Source organism: Centruroides vittatus, unplaced genomic scaffold, assembly GCF_030686945.1.
Source record: "Centruroides vittatus isolate TY-2023 unplaced genomic scaffold, ASM3068694v2 contig_352, whole genome shotgun sequence".
Lineage (NCBI taxonomy): Eukaryota > Metazoa > Arthropoda > Arachnida > Scorpiones > Buthidae > Centruroides > Centruroides vittatus.
In genome coordinates, this window is record NW_027122175.1 from 954,033 (window position 1) to 974,519 (window position 20,487).

Consider the following 20,487-nt stretch of genomic DNA (forward strand, 5'->3'; position numbering starts at 1 on the left):
TCCTTCATCATCTGATTACCCATTGTGGGCCTGGTCAAATTCACAATGGGCTTGCAATAAATATCCTCATAGTGCACAGTACAGAGTCAAAAATGTGGAAAAGTAATATTTTTCACATATATTTGCTGAAAATGTTAATTTCATAATACAATGTCCATCCTATTAACAACAGATATACAGTCGAACCTGTTTTTATGCGGGGGATAGGGACCGCATTAAAAAAGACGCATTAAAAAAAATAGCACGAAACTTCACGAATGGCTGTAAAAAATAGTTTTCGCAACACAATTTAAAAATATTTTTTTTATGCGGTTAACAGGGACCGCATAAAAAAAGTCTCACATAGAAAATAACTCAAAACCGTACGAAATAGAATTTATTGACAACAGATGTCAGCACTTGACTGCATCGTCTGGTCTATCGTCTGTTTTACATATTTTTGTCCAGGTGATGTTTTGTTGACTTAAAAAGTAAATTATTTCATTTTTCGCATATTCATGCAATAATATTACTATAATAAGTGCATTTATGCTATAATAAGTTTATTTAGCTATAATAAGTCAACGTGAGACATGACGAATCGCACGAGACTAGTCGCCAACTATACCGCACAAATAAAAAATCGCACCAAAAAACTGCATAAATTAAAAATTCGCATTAAAAAAAATCGCACATAAAAAGAGCGCATAAAAACAGGTTTGAGTGTATTTTAATTTCTCAGATGTAACTGTAGATCTCAGGGATTTATAAATTCCAATCACAAAAAAATTGTCCCAAAGATTATCAAGTTAAATATTAAATTTATTTCATTATTATTTAACAAAACAGTTTCATTTTAATATTTAAAAATATCATATATCAATTGCTTGGCCACATAAAATTATAACAGTCGATGGTATCCAAACCACATCCTATGAAAATATGGCAAACACATGTCCGACATCCTGATTCTATTTTTGTGTGTGATATTTTAGGAACAATTAAAGACAAGTTTAAATAAATATAAGCTATAATTTATAAATTAATTGCTTTTCTAGTATTAACTTCTTTCGGTGGGATGGAATTATATTTAATTAAAGAGAAATAAATAATCATAAAACTACATAACTTAATGCTTTTCATATTAAATTGCAAATATTTTATTCATTTTTTGAAAGATATTTCTTAACATTCATTTACATACTTTGAATATTAAGTGACCATTCTTCTGTTAATTCTATAACTAGTTATTTGATTTTCAATTACTTTTTACAGAAGATATCATGAGACATTAGCATTGCTTGGTCTAGAAGACATCTTAAAGTTAGTTAATATCAGAAGATATTCACTTCATCAATTATAATATAGGTTTTTTACTTTATTCAGTTTAACATCAAAATCATTTTCTATAATCTTTTTTCTAAAATAAAATTATGGAAAAATTCTTATATATGTAAGGAGTTGCCATAAATGGGGCTATTTTAGGCAAAATCTGTGGTCCAGTTTATTTAGAAATATACAAATATAAAACGAAAATATTAGTAACATACAGTGATGCAAGATTTCCCAGTAGTGACCAGTTATGCTTATACACTAATGTGGCCCTAGCTATAAAATCCTTACATATGCCAGTTAGGTGTTGCTTTTATGCTCTTTCCATTCTCTACACAAATTTTACCTTTTTTCTGAATTCTTCCGGACATCATCTGCTTCGTTGACAATGGGAATCGTCAAAGAAGGCCATAGTTTTAGGTTAGCCATTGTGAGGTGGGGTTGGAATTTTCTTTTGCAACACCCCAAGGTGAATTATAACAGTCACAAACACAAATGCAAGTAACCAATCTCACTCTGCCTGTCATTTTGAATCCCTACAAGAAAATAAGTAATCCAGATTGTAATCTCATACATTGAAATTTTGTAGCCACCTTTACAATCTTTCAAGACTAGAAAGTTAACCACTTATTTCATTTGAGATATATTTGTACTATATTTTTATACAGGGTTTTTCAGAATGAATGCTACCATTTTAAATTACTTTAATTATGTTAATTATTATCCAAGAAGTATGCAATAGAGTAATTGTCGAGTTCATCTCCCATCTGTATTCAGATGTCTTGTCTACTATCTCTAGGAAGTGCTGTAAATGAAAATGGTGACGGAGAAGGCATTTTGTGTTCTTCGGGAGCTGTAGAATTGTGGCTGCCGCGGGAGGAGTGACTACAGATACACCGTAACAAGCATAGGAATTCGAGTATCGTCGGATGTGTTCCATGCAACATTAGGTTCAAATGTCGAGAAATTGCAATGAGTAAATGCGAAAAATAGTTTTCTAATTTTTTTAATATACATTACAACATTCTGAGATAACTATTAACATAATTACAATGATTTAAAATGGTAGCATTCTTTCTGGAAGACCCTGTATATAGGTTTGCCATTGACTATTTTCAACTTTCACCAGTAATGTGAAATTTGAGCATTTATCTTTAACCAGCAGTCAAAATCAGGATATCCTGGGTGTGGAACTAAAATGTACTGTACTTCTGACATTGTTCTTGTATAATTAAGTAAATTTGAAGCAATGAATAAAATAAATATTAAAAAAAAGAAGACATTATATACATCTTAACATCATGTTCCGTGTGTATTTTATGCTACGTAAGAAATATTTGCTCGGTTTTATCACTAAACCATTCATATTCAAATTACATTACACAATTTGAATAAAATATTCTATCCATTCATTAAATATTCATATTACTATCCAGTATCATTCATTCAAATAATATAAATAAGTTAATGTTTATAATTTGACATTTAATTTATTCTACTTCGTAAAAATATGTTAAATATCTGTTGAAACCTTAATTTATCGGCAAATTAATGTATACCTTACAGTTTCTATTAATCATTTTCATTTTAGTCAGAAGAAAAATGAGGGTAAAAAGATTAAACAAATGTAAGCCATTCAATAAAACACTTTTATCCCCCTTCTCCTTGCCTCTCCTCCTTGTAATTCAAAGAAAGATTTATGCTAAGATTACTTCTATGTAAAATTGCAATCTTGTCTTTTATGTAAAATGTATACACTATTTATTAAAGGTGGATTTGATTTATACAAGCAGAGAAAGTATATTCCTTTTTTTATTTGGTAATAAAAATAGAGCAAGAACAAGATAAATAAATCAAATCCCCTTTGGTATTATACAGAATATTAAAAGCATTGTTTCTTTGACTCAATCAAAACATTTATTTAAAATTGAAAAAATAGAATTTCTTTTCCTTTTTTTCCCTCTGAACAAATATTAATAACTTCAGAATATTCCCTATCAAGGAGGGCAGAGGATTTTTCTTTTACTAAATATTTAAATACACATGATATAAATGTGTTTTAGAATGGACAGATGATAAAATTCTTTTAATATTTTATATAAGTATATATATATATATATTTTTTTTTTTCTCTCTCAATTTAATTATTAATTTATTTTCACATTTTTAGGGATTTTTTAAATACCTTTTATATATAAGTTTTGGGGGTGTTTATCTTCATTAAAATAAGAGAAAATTGAATTATTTACACGGTTCAGACATCAAAATAATTTATTAAACTCTTGGATAAGTTTTAAAATGTTCGGAAATTTAATATTGGATAAATGAAATTTTCATGTGTAACTTTGTTGACGTTAATCATAAGTGAAAAATCTTGTTTACTGATTTTTCCCTAATGTTTACTTTGTATTTAAAAACTTTTTTCTTGACAAGTTTGAGAAATGGAAAAAATTATTGATACTTAACATATATTTTAGTTAAATTTACTTTTTTAAAAAAAAAAAAGAATTTATTTATGATCGTAAAATTTTATTGGAAAACAGCTTTTTTTTTAATGCTACGAAATTTCCCTGATTAAATTACATTGTAGGGAAATTTTGTAAATTCCAAAAAAAATATTCACATAAAGCGCGTAATTAAAAGAAAATTATTGTTAATAATTTTATTTAATTAAATAATTTTCAGTTTTTTTTAATATTAGAATTCCAATTTCTCTGTAGGGATTATTACCCGAAGCTTTTGGGTGACGAAATGTTTTAGGGATTATTTCGAGTGTGTCACGTGATTAAAATTCCCGAATATAAGATTTATTATTAAAACAAAGCTTTTTAAATGTATCTAATGATAAATTGATGGTTAAATTGGAACGAAGTTGCTTCGGATGATGAAGAAAGGAGATAAATCAGATTATATTTTACAGAAAAGAATAACGTCTGGAAAGTACCCAAGTCTACTTTGAATCGTTCTTCCCTTATATACAGAAGGCTTGGATAAATAGATAGCGTTGCAATTAATAACAACATTGCCAGACATTTGCAACGTTGTTAAATATATATATTTAAAAGTCTATCATCGTTAAAACAATTTTTTCCCCCTCCCCTTTTTTTACGTGTGTATTGTATGCAATCGTTTATATCACGCCAGTACATAAACTTTCTAACGGTTGGATAAAATTTAAAATACGTAAATAGCGTATTAGCGAATCATTGGAAAGTACAGTCACGTGACTCGCTCGTTTCGTATTTTGCAATTGTTCCGTTAGTGGGTAAGAAATTGAGTAATAACCATTTCAAATTTTATACGTAATCAGCGTCGGTTTGATTTTTTTTAAAAATTAAATGGATTAAAAAACTGCATATTAATTAATAATTCTGATCGTTTTTATGAATAAAAGTCATCAATCTTACACAAAATGACTTCAGTGACATGAGAAATACGAGATTATAACAACCATTGATAGTCAAGTTGCATTGTTTGGCAACAGATGGCCATCTTGGATTAATTCCAACCTTGGATATGTATTCTATGACTAAGTGAGATTTTTATCTTAATTTTCTGTAAAGAAAATTTTTATATTATATTTAGAAGGATCTAAACTTTGTTTTCACATTTCTCCCCCTTTCGGTCACGTGACTAAAACGCGACGAAACTAATTGTATAAACAATATAAACACTTTTTTAATATACATTTTCTATCTATTTTTATACGTATAAAATAAGAATTTAAATCTACGGTCGGTAAGTATTCGCTCGAATCACAAAATAGCGTATAAGTTTGGCGATATTTAGGCGAATCACGTGATAATGCGATTTAAAAAGTGGTCACGTGACCCCCGGAAAGCAGCAAATTCGTATTACGTGACGTATACATAGATATCGATTTTTTTGCAAAAATAAATAAACGACAAGTTCGTAATAGCATTATTCGATAATAAATAAATTTAATTTTAATTCAAACCAATTTTGAATATTTATGATAAATCATTTATAACGTTACTACACGAAAAAAATTCGAAAAAAAATTAACAAAACTTTTCGATTAATATCATATTTTATGACAGAATTCTCTTAAATTTATACATATGTATGTATAGAATATGTAAAAATTTCAAAATTGAAATTAAATTATTCGTAAATCTTTTTCTATTATTTATTTTTTCTAGCGATGCTCCCGAGATAACCTAGTAATCTCTCCGATTGTTGTTTTTATTCAGTACTCAATTTGGATTAACTCCAATTTCAATGATACAAGGGTTACAGAGTTAAATCCTCGACTACCCCCTTACAAAAAAACGGGGGATAAACAAAGCATAAATCTTTATTTAAGTCCAATAATCTTTGTCTTATAATTAAGCTTAACAAATTAGCTACACAATTGGAACAAATTAGTAAAAAATTTATTTAAGAGTTAAGTAATTCCTAAAACAATCCTCCATATCTATGGCTATGCGATGTTTTCTTGAAATAAATATTTATCTGCTTGCCTATATATATATATGTGTGTGTGTGCGCGCGCGCGTTCATGTACTTTTTATATCAGTTTAATATTTCTTCACTTTTTTTTTATTTTCATTTCGGTCGGAAAAGAATTCGGAGAAAATAAAATAAAAATAAAAATATACATGTGAAAGAATGCAGTTGGTTAAATTTTTAAAACATTCTCCATTCGAATCTTTAAGAGGTATTGAAGATAAAAGGTTTTCCAGTTATTTAAATGGTGCCATAAAGTCTAGTTTGGTGGCAACTTTTCTATAAATAGTTACCACATTTAGTACCGTTTACGGAATTGTTGCCAGCATATGATGACGTCACAAAATAAGTTAGACAATTCAAATTTTTCAAATTAAAATGCAATGACGACGCGCCACCACGTGGTTGTCTCAAAAAACATTTCGCAATTTAAAAAAACACTTTGAATAATTAAATGTTTCCTGTTTCTATAAACGAAAAATACTTTACGCGCTCACATTTTTTAAAATTTATATATACGTTAGAACAATAAAATATTTTATAAAGGAAAAACGTAGATAAATCTAATAAAGCCAGACGATCAAGTTCAATGTCAACCTGTCGCACCAATCCGATCGATCCAATCAATTTTTTCGCCGCGGTTATGACCAATCGTTATCACTTTAAGAAATTCCTTGGCCAAATTGCGTAACCATGGCAACGTAAGTACATAACATATTTTCGGTATGAAATTTGAATTTAAATTGACAAAGTTATATTTTCGTTTTTGATTTTATTCGTGAAATTTATGAATATCGATCAAGGAAGTAATTAGAAAACACTTTAGTAATTATAAATTACTAAAGATATATTCAAAATAAAGTACTTTATATATTTTATGAAGAAAGAAAGGGCTGTCGAAAGGATGTATGAGCCCTTTTGCCTTTTCCCTTTTTTAAACAAATGAAAAGCGTAGAATGTGTCTATTAATATAAAACAATCTTAAAGATTATTTTTTACTTAAAACAACATTAATTTATAGGGAAGGAACCACTAGAGGGCCATAAGTTACCGGGCATAGATCCCTCTTCTCGAAGCTCGTTCTTCATGAAATATTACTCAAATTTCACAAAACATTATACTTTTCCTAACACGTGATTGATTTGTAATATTTTATCCACTTATATACTTTCATAATATCATATTCGTCTTATTGATATACACTTGAAACTTTCTACTTTTCTACAACCATATCTGTCACATACCACGTACAAGTTATTGAGTTACACTGCATCCTGATCAAATTTAGAGATTTCTCGCGTTTCTTTACAATTAAATCGATTTTTTTTCAACTCTACCGGGATTACAGAAATCGTAATCTATGGTTAGCAGACAGATGCTACTCTTATATATATATATTATATATAATATATATATATATATATAAATAGAGAGAGTAACACTGGAAGATGGTATCATTTTTCTTCGTATAGACCACCCATCATGTCGAAGTAGATTTTAAAACTTTTATGTCTTTAAATTGTTACCGGTTGTCAAACGGTTTCAATGATTTACGACTTTTAAAGAATTTGCTGCTGGATTTGCATTTGTATAAACATTGTTTGCCGATTCTGAGTGCTTTGGAAACACTTACAAAATAGTAGTTGTTCGATGTTAGATTGCGACATATCCTCTCTGAAAGGTTCTTTTGTCCGCTGCTCTTAAGCTTCTTTAATAATAAGGTGGGAATAAACGTTTAACAAAAATGTTGATTGATGCTAAAGTTCCGCTCCTGAATAAAAATCTAAGTTGGTAAAAGTCTTTACCATCGTGTTATTTTTTAAACGTAATTTAACTTGTATAATAGGAATGTAAAAAAAGGAGAATATAAGTAGAAATTTTGCTTGATTTTAATATCAGTTGGTGAGTAAACAGATTAAGAAGGGTTATTTTATTTATATATACATTTTTAGTATAAATTTTTCCTATAGTGATCTACGTGTAGTATATTTATGAAAATCTTCACTCAATCTTTATTATTTGTAATGAATAGAAAGCTAATAAGATATTTTTTGAGATATTTAATAATTTAAGGGTCACATTAAGCTGGAAAAAATAGTATTTTTGTCATATTTTCTTCTTTTAAGATCAAAGAATTACTTCATAAGTAAATAAACTACAAAAACAATGTTCTAATGGAAGAAAATAAAGTTATTGTCTTTCCTTGGAGCTTTGTTTTTTGAAGTTTTCTTCTTTTTCTAGCATAATATTTGGATTTTATGATATTAAATGTAATTTTATATTTATTTGCATCCCTTTATTTACTGCATTAATGGTCTTGTATAAACATTCGTATAAAAATATTCAGTTTTAGAAAAGATTACATTAGAAAGACTAATATTGACTTCATAATGACAAATAAGTTCTTTTAACTATAAACAAATCAGATTGCGTTTTTAAATAATATTTAATACTTGAATATCGAATTTATATTTACATTTTCTGTTATTTAATGTTTTTTAATGCTAAAAAAGTAAGAGAAATTTTATTATTATATTTCATGAATAATGCTGAATTTTCTGAAAATATTATAGATTATTGATATTGAAGAGTTTTAAACTTTTTTAGAGTGATAAATTTTTCAATATTCAATTATTTAGAGCACATAAAAATGCATAAAGTATAAACGATACAAAATATAAATAATGAAATAAATATCTAGCATATTCAATATTTTATATTATTGAAAACTCTAATATTTTAAATATTCACTAAGCTGAATTTATTGAATGTTATTTGTTTTATTAAATATTTTTCGTTCTATATCTTTGAACCTTTTTATTTCAGATATTGCTATTTTATGCTTTTTATTATTGAATATTTTATGCTTTTGTATATAAGCTTAATACTTTACCTCATTGAATATTTTATCTCAGGTATGATTATTATATATTTTTGCTATTGAATATTTATACCCGTTTGAATATATATTTATTTATTTTATTGTTTGTATATCTTATTATATATAATTCTTTGCTGTTAATATTTTTATAACATATCTTCTACCATTGAACACGTTGATAAATTGAATATTCGTGTAATATGTTTTTTAAGAAAGAAGCGATTTAACGAAAATAATTATTTTTTCCTTAAATTTACACAAAAAAATTAATAATAATTTATTTTTATCGCATTTTAAAACTGCAAATTTGCTATTTTATTAGTGTAATTTATTCGTTTCTATAGCGTTTAGTATTTGATAAATGTTTCTTTTCGGATAGGCCTTCTAAACTTTTGTTGGATTTAAACGTTTGTCACTATTTGACATTAATGTGTTTGAGGAACGTTTCTGTCAAAAAATTGTTGAAATGATGCAATACAATTTCAATTCAACACGTAACTGTCAAAAAAATAAATAGAAAGTATAGAATTGAAATATCTAACGGTCAATCGTGACAACAAATATTGACAGAATTCTATACTTGGTCGTCTGCAGATATCTTGTAAATCTTTTATAATGGAATTGTATCTTCTTATCTTACAAGAGGTAAAGAAGACTTCACTGTTTTACAATAATGATACTATTTTACGAACAGCAAAGTGTGGTGGTGCTTTTCCTAATGCTCTTTGCGACCAGGAAATAAAAGGTAGCTTGGGACCATAATAGTAAACTTATTTTCACGAAACAAAAACAGGTTTAAAGATTAATTTAAACATTACAACGTTGTTTAATTTTGGCTAATCTGAAAGTTTAAATGTTAATCTAATTAAGTTTATTTGACTTGAACTATGGATATTTAAATTAATTTTTTGGAAATTTGTTCTTTTTTTAAATTGAACTAAAACTCTGAAAACAACTAAAGAAGAAACCTATAGAATAAATTAAGTGTAAGACAGGAAACATATATTTCGTCGCTGGGTTATCAGAATATTTAAAATCTGAACATTCAAACTTTCGTTTCTTCTGCATCATTACTGTTCTTACTTTTTTATAACCTAATGTTTCTTCAGATGGAAAGTTAATATCATATAAATAGCATTGGTTTCTCTTGAGGTTTTGTTCTTTATTTTTTTAAATGACGCAAAACGATACAAACGTATTGATTCGTTATATTGTATTGAGATGGGTCATTACGGCATTTGTTGAATATCTTCTAAATTTATGTGGTCGTTACAATTATTTATAGAATTTAAATTGTATACAAATTGGTTTTACATAGTTTACTGTACAATAAATTGTCTTTAATGTTGATTCTCAAGACATTAAGCTTGTCTCATTTCTAATTTAAACTTATGTTTAATTAATGAATTTATTTTTAATTTTGATTTTATATAATAGTTAAAAAATAGTACTTTTTGTAAAACTTTTAATTGACAGCTGACAAATGATAAGCCAGTATTATATTTATATATTTTTAAACATTGAGCGTTACTAAAACAGAAAGAGAGAGGATATTTTTTTGAAGAATTTTGCAATGCAAAATTGAAAGCATTGAGACATCTTGATGTTTTTATTCAGCCCATGAATAATAATTCTCATATTTAATCCAAATGTCATGAAAAACTGCTCTAGAGCATAAATTTGTATATAATATGGTAGCTTTCTATTTTTCCATAAATAAAATTATTTATAGTGTAAATATTTCTTATATTCAGAATCAGTTTAGTACTAAATTCTGAATTGCATTTACCAATTGCAAAAATATTCAATGGAACAATAAAAATTATTTAATTATATTTGACATTTATTATTTAAAATAAAGAAGTGTAAATGTCTTGTTTATAGAACAGAATTGTTTTTTTTTTTCTTTCTTCTTCTTCTTCTTCTTTCTTTTATTAGACACTTAGTGATCTAAATCGTTTAAGATTGTCAGGAGTTTACGAAGTTCATTTACTTTCTTGATTGAAACTAGGCTATAAAATAGGGAAAATATCACAAATTCGAATCAGGTGTCGAGTTGCTGACATTAGTCTGGTGGACACTCGTGATCATATTTTAGATAAGGTTTGAGATTCTCTCTAGAATCTGGCATCTTCGTATCATATATGATAAATGATAAGTAGAAATTGTATTTTATTTTCTCATTCTCATACTTTCAGATACGTATACAAATAGTACGAGTTTTAAGAGCTTAAAACGTTTTTATTTAAGTTAATATGATAACGATGAAATTGTTTTAATACTAAATCTATAAAATTTACAGATTAAAACTCTTTCACTGTACATACAGTTGCTAAAGTTGACAAAATTTACCACTTTTTCTATTAACAAACTGTTTTTTTGGTGCATGAAACATTACTGATTTCAATTTTAAAAATTATAAAATTTTCACTGAAAAATAATATTACATGTATATAATACCATAATCTTTCTAATTGTAGTCTTATTTATTTTAAAAATTGTTTACTGCTTTACAATGTTATTTTTATACTTCAATTTTGTTGCTTTTTAATATTATATAAATAGAAAATAATAAAACTATTCAGTTATGTTTTTTTTTTATTCTCACTATTACTCTCACTCAAGATTTTTTTAAAGTCTGAATTATTTGAAGTACATCTCATATTTCGAAGTTAAAAAGCATTCATTCAATCAAATATTTCAAACAGAGATTGTTTAATATCTTCAAATTTTCATGTTTCTGTAGTTTGTGTTTTAATAATTTGTAATGAAGTTTTATAATTTTTTTCTGTAAGCATTTGAATTTAAATTTCTGAATAATTTATAAAGTAAAATATTGAAATAATGTTGCTTTGAATTATGATAATCAGAAAAATATTATGCATACTTAAAATTAGAGAAACTGAGCGCACAACTTTTTATTTTAGATCTTGTCAACTTATTAATATTATTATTATTTTATAGAATAAATAATGAATGTATAAATTTTCATTTATCCTTGTTCTGTTAAATATGAATAAGCTATTACTGACAATAAAATATATTTAGCTAATGATATAACTCTTTATAAGAAGTTTAACTGATTATACTGTCAAAAGTTATAAAATATAAAAGTATACTAGAATGAATAAAATAAGTTTTACATTTTTACTGGAATATTTTTTCCTATTCTATTCTGCACATCTCTGATGAAGCGTAGTATGATTATATCATTGACACTGAACAAAAGACAAGATAATTTTATTTTCCTGTGCTCTATTTTACAAACTTTATTTTTTTTCTCTCTCTCTCTCTCTCTTTTAAAAATCTACTTGAATTCGATTACTTAATTCATCTCATAACAATGCTAATGTAATCTGAAAAATACATTTTTCAAATTACCTTATGCTAATGTGCATTTTCTTTTACATTGCAAACGTCTTAAAACTATCTGTCTACAATTTTATGAAGAAGATTCCATAATAAAATTATTTAAAATAGATGCATTTACATAACATAATTCTCACATGAAGGAATTCGTAGATTTTTAAGACGTGTTTTAGTTGAATACTGTGTTCGACTATAAAATATTTTATTGCAGATGTTCTAACATTATTTAATTAATATATTTTGAGTAAAACGTTTGTCAGTTTTTTTTTTTTTTTTTAAATTTTAGTAGACATGATATTAATGCCTAATATAACTCTTGCACTCATTTTAATACGTATATTTGCCAAAAATTAGCTTATAAAAATATATAAAATATGTAAAATATATAAATGAAATATCTTACTTGTTAATCATATTCTTACAATATCTTTATATTTAGCTTCACAGCCAAACTCTCTTATAAAGCTCCATGTTTTGTTATAAAGTGGATTTATAAATTGGTGCACATGGGCATAGTTTTATGTTTTTAGAATTGGATTGAATCTTATTGCTGAATTCAACTTGCTGAAAAAATGGTTTTCAGCGATTTTTCTGTAGATATTCCAAAATCTGTGTTAAAGTCGGAAAGGGCAGTGGAAATACAATCCTCGAAAGGAAGGAAAAAAATACAAGTTCAAGAATCTTATTCAACAATCCAAAAAATCAATGGTAAAGCTAGCTCTGCAAATAGATATTTTCGTAAAAATTGAGCACAGTACGATTCGAGAAGTTCTCGAAATATGACACAAGATTGAATAATACACTTGCTGAAATCCAGCAACACAAATCAATGAATTTTCCTTTAGTTACCTACGAAGCAGGCAAACGAAATACCCCTGAGAAGGCTTCTTTTAAGTCAGATCGGCTACGGTATTAGATGAAAAATTTATTAGATAATGTAGGCATGTAAGAATTATATTAACTATCATTACAATCCATTAAGAAAAATATTTAGCTAGTAACGTTCAGCATATTAATATTTTGAATATTGATTTTCGATCAGTTAACAAAATCTGTACTGAATTGAAATTGTATTTCAGGATTTTTAAATATTTTGTTCAGAAATGTGGATACTATTATCCTACTTTAATTATAAAATCATTACAAATTTTATTTTAAAAAATTATTAAATTCTTGAATATATAGCCTAAACTTCTAACATTTCAAAGAAGGAATTAACATGATCCCGTAGTTGAGATCAACTAATTTACTATATCTTAGAAACAAATTTATAAGTAAGTATAATTAAAGAGAATTTATAATGTTAGTGATTGCCCGAATAACTTCATTTAAATCATCCTTTATTATAAAAATAAATGAGGTAGTAACTGGAAAAAGAAATTAATTAATATGAAAGTTTTCATTAATTAAAAATATCGTTCGATTTTTAAATTTGGCGGATATAATAATGAAAATCCGAAGAGGTTTTTACAACACTTGCAAAGTAGCAATTGTTTTTATTTAAAAAAAATCTTTATTTTCGTTTATCATCGAAAGTTCTCCTATATATTTTTCCTTTTAACGTAAAATTTTTCGAAATAAATAATTAGTTTTTCTTTGATTTAAAACGTGGAGAAATTATTATTAAAGAAAGAAACATTATAACAGTTTGAGCATTCTGAATTTTCCAAAAATTAGCTTTGTTTTTTTTTGCGTACCTGAGGCTTAGTTAAGAGTTAATGGATATGTCATGAACATTCTTGAAAGTTTTGTAGCTGCTATAAATCTGATACGGGTTATTTAGATGTTTATGTCCCTGCTACTTGTAGAAATTCTCAATCCTTTTATATTTAATACTTAATTGAACCATTGTTTTTTGAAAAGAAACAAAATCTTATTTTCGAATAATATTCATAATTAATCAAATTTCCATTTTTTATTTTCTCTTTCTATTGCATATGAAGTTATTAAATTGTCAAAAAATTACATATATATACATTTTTTTTTCTTGCCAGTTTAATTGCATTTTTAATTAAGTTATCCTCATTTGAATTTTGTTATATCTTATCTATTTTATTAAAAATGTTATAATCAATTAACTTTTTAATCAAGTAAATTAATGTATCGAAAACTTTTTACTTAAATCAATGTGATTATCTTGATGTGTAATTTTATTTTTTCGGTTGTAGCTTATGAATTTGTATTTTATTATATTTATTTTCGGATTGTTTTAAAAATTGAATCTTTAGTAAATTGTAATGGAGAATAAATTGTAAATTAATTAAATGTTTAACTCGGCATTTAAAAAGAAATGTTCATGAAATGTATAGAAACAGTGTAGCCAAATAATTGATATGATATATCAATGTTATGTCATCGCATTGACAAATTTCCATGTAGCAAAAATTATATTGATACAAACCGTGTAAAAAATTTTATAAGTTTTTAAACAATTTATAATATTAATAAAAAGTTTAATGTTTAGAGTATTGAAAGTTGACTCCATCTGAAATAATATTAAGTTACTTATGAATTATTTAACCAGTAGAAATAAGATATAGAAATATAAAAAATATGACAAAAATCTAAAAAATGGTATATATTATTGTACAGACGATATTACTTTTCAAGAGATTATAGCCGGGTAAAAAATTTATATATTTGATAAGTAAGATGTATCCTGTTGGGGAAGGAGCGCTCCCCACGTTAAGACACTTGGCACAGAAACGCATTCTTCTTGACTTCCTTTCAACCCAACCATTTGGCTATAGTCCAGCTAAGCACTCTTTTCACGAGTTTCCACCCCCCACAATGTGGTATAGTGGTAAGCAACCGGATTATTTTAAAAACATATCCGGCCCATCCAGACAATGACACTAGTATAAGTACTTAGAAGTTGGGGTAATTAGGCCGAAATCTAGCCATATCGAACGTATCACTCCGATACCGTATTGGGACGGCTCCACTTCTTTAAATATGCTCAATTAACTGGTAAAATAAATAGGCGTTGACAACCGATAGAGAAACAACTATTAAAGCAGTTAGTGTTATCTTCTAGGTGTCAGGGGGTAAATCGAAGAAATTTAACAACCGCTTCCGTGCCAGAAATTAAGGAAAGAAAACCGGATAGAAAAAAATCCGTACAGTCGTAGATCGTATAGCAAATGATGACTATTTTTAGTATCGAGTTTTTAAAACCGATCTTAACTTTTTCTCTCCCCCTTGTTTTGTTTTGTGGGGTGCATCGGTTGCGCGCGCCACCAAAGGCGCAGGCGGTAAAGCCCTGCTTGATCTGGTTGTAGTGATGTGCTGATGTAGTTTGGAGATTGCTTGTGTCTGGTTAGAGTTGGATATAGTTCCACGTGTTGGGCCATTACTGTTATGGAATGTCGTTCGATGTGTGTGGGACTAATATTCGATACTTGTCAAGGATTGACGAATGTGTATATCTGAAATAAAATATCTAAATGGTGCTACAGAGATACTTATTTTCTCTGGGTAAGTTTATTAAGATTTAAAAACGTCTAGAAAGTTTTTTTACGGTTAATTCACATATTTATTCCTTTGTCTGTATTGTTTAAAAATCGGATACGAATGTTATTGCTGCTTTTTTTAAAAACTTATTTTTTGCTTAGATGAAATGAACGTTGTTGTTACAGATGCGGAACGAAACTCGCGTCGTGCAGCATTAATTCTTAGAATAGTTGCTATAAATTTTAGTTTTAATTTTACTCTGTTAAATATATATACATATTTTTTTCTCCCTTCTCTTTCTTATTCTACAAAATATGGATGGCAGATATCCAGCGGTAGTTGCATGTTATATTTAATGACTGCTACTGATGATAACCTCGCAACGGTGATCTAAAGAATAAAGGATCCGTGTCGAGGTTGGTTAGCTTTTTATCATGTGGGGTTGAAATAATTAGTCTCTTATGAGGCACTTTTTTTAATATAAATTTCTCTTTTAAAAACTTTCCGGAACATTCTGAGAATTATCTTCCCTTTCAATTGAGATTAATTTGGTTGATTAAATCCGGTTTCAGTTAATGGTTACAAAATTTGTAGTATTTCCCGTTTGGGATAAGTCGAGCGGAAACTCCGTTTGTATTTATCCGTATTGACAAATATTCAAATTCGATAAACAATTTAGAATGAGTGCGCCATATCGATAGAATTAATATTATATCACCAGATCAAAATTATGTAAGATAATCAATTTAAGTTGAATTATCGCCGTATTTAATTGTAGCTGGGTATCATCTGCATGACTTCAAACATTTAAAGCTTACAGGTGTTCAGATAACATAAACAAAAGTTAACATAGTAACACTTTTAGATACTCTAATTATATAAGTATACAAGTAAAAAGCATCTATACAAATACATTAATTCATAGGAAATGTTTAATTAAAATTATGCAGACTGGTTAAATTTATATAAAGTATTGAAGTTTGAATATGAATCTCTTGTAAATTATTAATTTAAATATTACATAGAATGTTTAATATGTAAGGTTATTTTTTTTAATTTAATTTTAGTATAGAAGATATTCTCAGTGACAGATTTTAATTAAAAGTTTTGTGTAAATTAAAACTCGTTAGAATTATAATTATTTTTATCGAGATTATATGAAAAGTAAAAGAGAGGGAGAGTGGAAGCGTATATTTTATTCCAAACTCGAACCTATTTTTATCGATTTAAAGGCAGAGCATGTTGAAAGAGTTAAGTATTCAAAACATCTTAATATTCTGAAAAATCTGGAATACATTAATTTATTTTATTTTATATTTAGCACAGAATTTTAAAACATTATATTGTCAAGTGTATTACTTCTGTAATAATTAAAGTTGGAAACAATTGACATTAAATAAACACTTTAAATTCTCGTAGAAAATGTAATATTGTTTACTTTATTCGGGACGTATTCTTATCGTTAAATTAAATAGTGTTTTCTATTATGTTAACAAAATTCATACACATAAATTAAATCAACAAAATGTATCATATTGTTAAGCATTAGTTCGCAAATTCAGCCATGCAAAAATTGATAAACATCGTTTCATTACATAAATGTAAAGGCAGTATACCATCTGGGAGATAATCGTGCGGTACAAAAGGATGTTATTCGTTACACCATCAAGGCAAGCTCTTCTTAGTATGACAGGAGGTTGTCCAAAATAAACCTGGATAATTGATTAATAGAAAAAAACATTTGAGTAGCGAAGAGTCATGATGAATGTTTACAGCCAGACTATTGTCAGGTGTAATACTTTTTAACAGAGATGGATTCGTTGCAGAAAGTAATTATCTGTTTTTTATAATGATATTAAGGGACCCTGAATATCTTTTTCCTGGAATAGTTAATAAATTATCCATCGTGTCATTTATGCATGAATCATACGCATACGATACCAACATATAAATTTACATCGATATGATATTTTATATGCCAGATTGAGTTACTCTTTCGCGGTATGGTGTACATAAATATCATTATTTTGTGGTCATCAAATTTCAATTATTATCTAACAAACGAGGTAGGAAATTTTAAGGGAAATACGCTAAAATCGAGGTTTGAATTAGTGATCAATATCCAAGGGAGAGGGAAAATTAAGGAGAATAAAAATCGAAGGAACGTCTTAGAAATTTGTTAAGGAATATTTAGGGATATTATTGACAGTCAAACGAAGGAATTTTTAAAAAGAAATAATAATAAATAAATATAATATACAGAAATATTTCTCAGAAATTTCTATTTATTTGAAGAAATAATTTAATGTAATTTAAATATTGCGTGAAGAGTTTTTAAAATTCTTTTATCGATTTAGTATTATAGATAACGTTAGAACTAATTTGAAAACGCAATAACTATCAATAGAAGTAGATTAGAGATATTTTATCCTTATAACTTTAAAATAGCCTACAGCAACAACTGCATCCGTTTAAAATTAAAGTTTAAATGAAATATATATATATATATATATATATATATAAAATCTTTTAAATTTATTTTTTTATGTAAACTTTAATATATATATTTATACGTACATATTTTCCTTTAAATTTTAATTTTATACACATGCAGTTGTTTGTACATACACTGTATATGTTTTCAGACTGAGTTATTTCCATCATAAACATTCCTAATCGAAAAAATATACTGTATATGTACAGTATATTAAATTTATTACAAATAACAAAAACGCACGATGTTTGTATATTATTGGTGATTTTCTCGAGTGTTAAAAATGATAAATATGCTCTAGTTAAATTACAAACTAATAACAAATTGCTACTATGAAATATGGAAATCAGGAAACTCAATAATATCAGAATGTAAAGTGATTCTCGTCTTTCTTAAATGCCATTTTTATGCAGTTTTAGTTCGAATATAATCTTTCTTTTATTCTTATCTTTGTGATTTAAATTTATATTAAATTAAATTAAATTTATTATTTTACTTTAAAAGTAATATAATAATATATATATATATATTATAATAATATAATATATATATTATATATTATATAATAATATAATATAATAATATATATATATATTATTATATTACTTTTTAAAGTAAAATAATAATAATAAATTATAGCCACTATAATGATTTCTTGTCACTAATTTTCATACGGATTAAGTTAAATTTTGAACAGAAAATTAAACGTCTTAAATGATTTCCAATGGTTGAGAAGGGGTTAAAGAACTTTTCTGCATAATGAAATCATCCTATTTTGAACGTTGTATTAAATATAAAGCAAAATGAATTTGGATAAAACTGAAAGTGGATTTAATTTAAATCTTTCTTTTTTTTTCTTGGAAATAAAATTTTTCAAGATTTAATTTTGCCCATTCCTACAAAGAAAATTTCTTCAATATTGGATGAGATATTTTTTTTAATCAAGATTTTCTTTAAATATATATAAATTTATCCCATTTCTCAATATTAATGCAAGAATAATTTTATATATTTGAGCTTTTTGTATTAAAATAATGAATAATCTTCTTACTTTTATTTCACTTTTATTAAATTAAACAACATTTGCTCATTATGACATTTATAAACAAATGATATTTAATTTAGGATATATTAGTTTATTATATAAACGTTAATAAAATTATATATTAAATAAATACATATTCTTGAAAAACGGTATTAAATATGGGAGTATTTATATATTTTTTTATGTATTCAAAATTTTCTTTTAAAAATAAGGAAAAAATTCAATTTATTTATATTTACTTATTTTTATATTCATTTAACATGATTTTTTCAATTAAAATGAAACTTAAAATTAAAATTTTTATTGTTAATTTTAATGAATTTCATCAAATTTATGAAATAATTTTTTACATTTTATTTTGAATTTTTTTAAGTTCAAATTTCTGTTTTCCTTCACATAAAATATACCTTTTACACGTTCTTCTGTATAGCCTATTTATAAGTGATATATTTTAATTCAAAAAAATAAAATAACATATTTTGAATTAACACATATAAAAACTGTAAATATTTTCATAATTGGAAAAATTTCGAGTAATTAATTTTAAAATATTTTAATTTTAAAACAGTTGGAGAAATTACTGATTTATATTTAAAAATAACAAAATTCTGTAAAAATTTCTGATATAATTAATGACTTTTATGTAGCCCTTCAACTCGGAATTGAGCACTAAATCGTAAACATTAATTTTAAAAAAATGATTACATTACTAAACAATTAAATTTTCTAGCAAATTTGAGTTTATAATTGGTGTAGAGGGCAATTAATAATGGAATAGACTCTGAAATTAGACAGTACTCGTTACAGTACGGCGGACGTAGAGCGAATTTTGGCTGAGTGATTCTTAAATCACGTTCGGAATGCGTCTTGTAGTGCATAGGCTATGTTTCAGATCTGTGATGCCCGTACATTAGTCTTCCACCGTTTCTGCACTTCTATAAATAACTGTTGTAGCGAGACTTGGCCTAGTCCTTCATACCTTGCCTCTATAGGTTAGATAATTGTACCTTAAGGATTGTTTTGATCCGTGTCTTGGCGTCTCCGGAAATCCTGTTAACCAGACAAATTTAGTAACATAACCATAACGCTTTTTATAGCATCGCTTTACATCTGGAATTTTCTGGTTATAGATATTCCATCCCTCGAGTATCTATAAATTGTTTAAAATTACTTTCAATGTTTGTACTACTTAGAGTTGATAAATTATTATAATATAATATTTTTAGATTAAAGTCAAGGCTGTCTTTATTATGTCGAAAAGTTTCAGGCAATGTTCTTTTTTTCCGTAACCTTCTTGTTCTTTCTTTTTTTTTGTGGGCTTGTTCAATATTTTACAAGCTTTTTTGTAGACTGTTACTGTCTGAAGTCGAACTAAAAATATAACTTTGGAAATTTATTAATATGGTTTTGAAATATGTAGAACAAAATATGTTATTGAAAAGATCTGAATTATTGTAACAAGTT

The 20,487-nt window shown here is 26.4% G+C and overlaps 1 protein-coding gene across 2 annotated transcripts in view; it reads left to right on the forward strand.

Annotated features, from left to right (window-relative positions):
- Positions 1–4,506: 4,506 nt before the first annotated feature.
- LOC136974655 (neuropilin and tolloid-like protein 2) overlaps positions 4,507–20,487 on the forward strand; it is a 79,568-nt gene continuing 63,587 nt past the window's right edge. Inside the window, exons 1-2 of one of the 2 annotated variants that reach the window (XM_067269589.1) lie at positions 4,507–4,844; positions 8,608–8,696. In XM_067269589.1, coding sequence (XP_067125690.1) covers positions 4,828–4,844; positions 8,608–8,696 — 106 coding nt within the window. In that variant the 5' untranslated portion in view covers positions 4,507–4,827. Of the gene's footprint in view, positions 4,845–8,607; positions 8,697–14,279; positions 15,509–20,487 lie in introns of those variants that run through there. The other variant, XM_067269590.1, reaches the window with a different exon arrangement.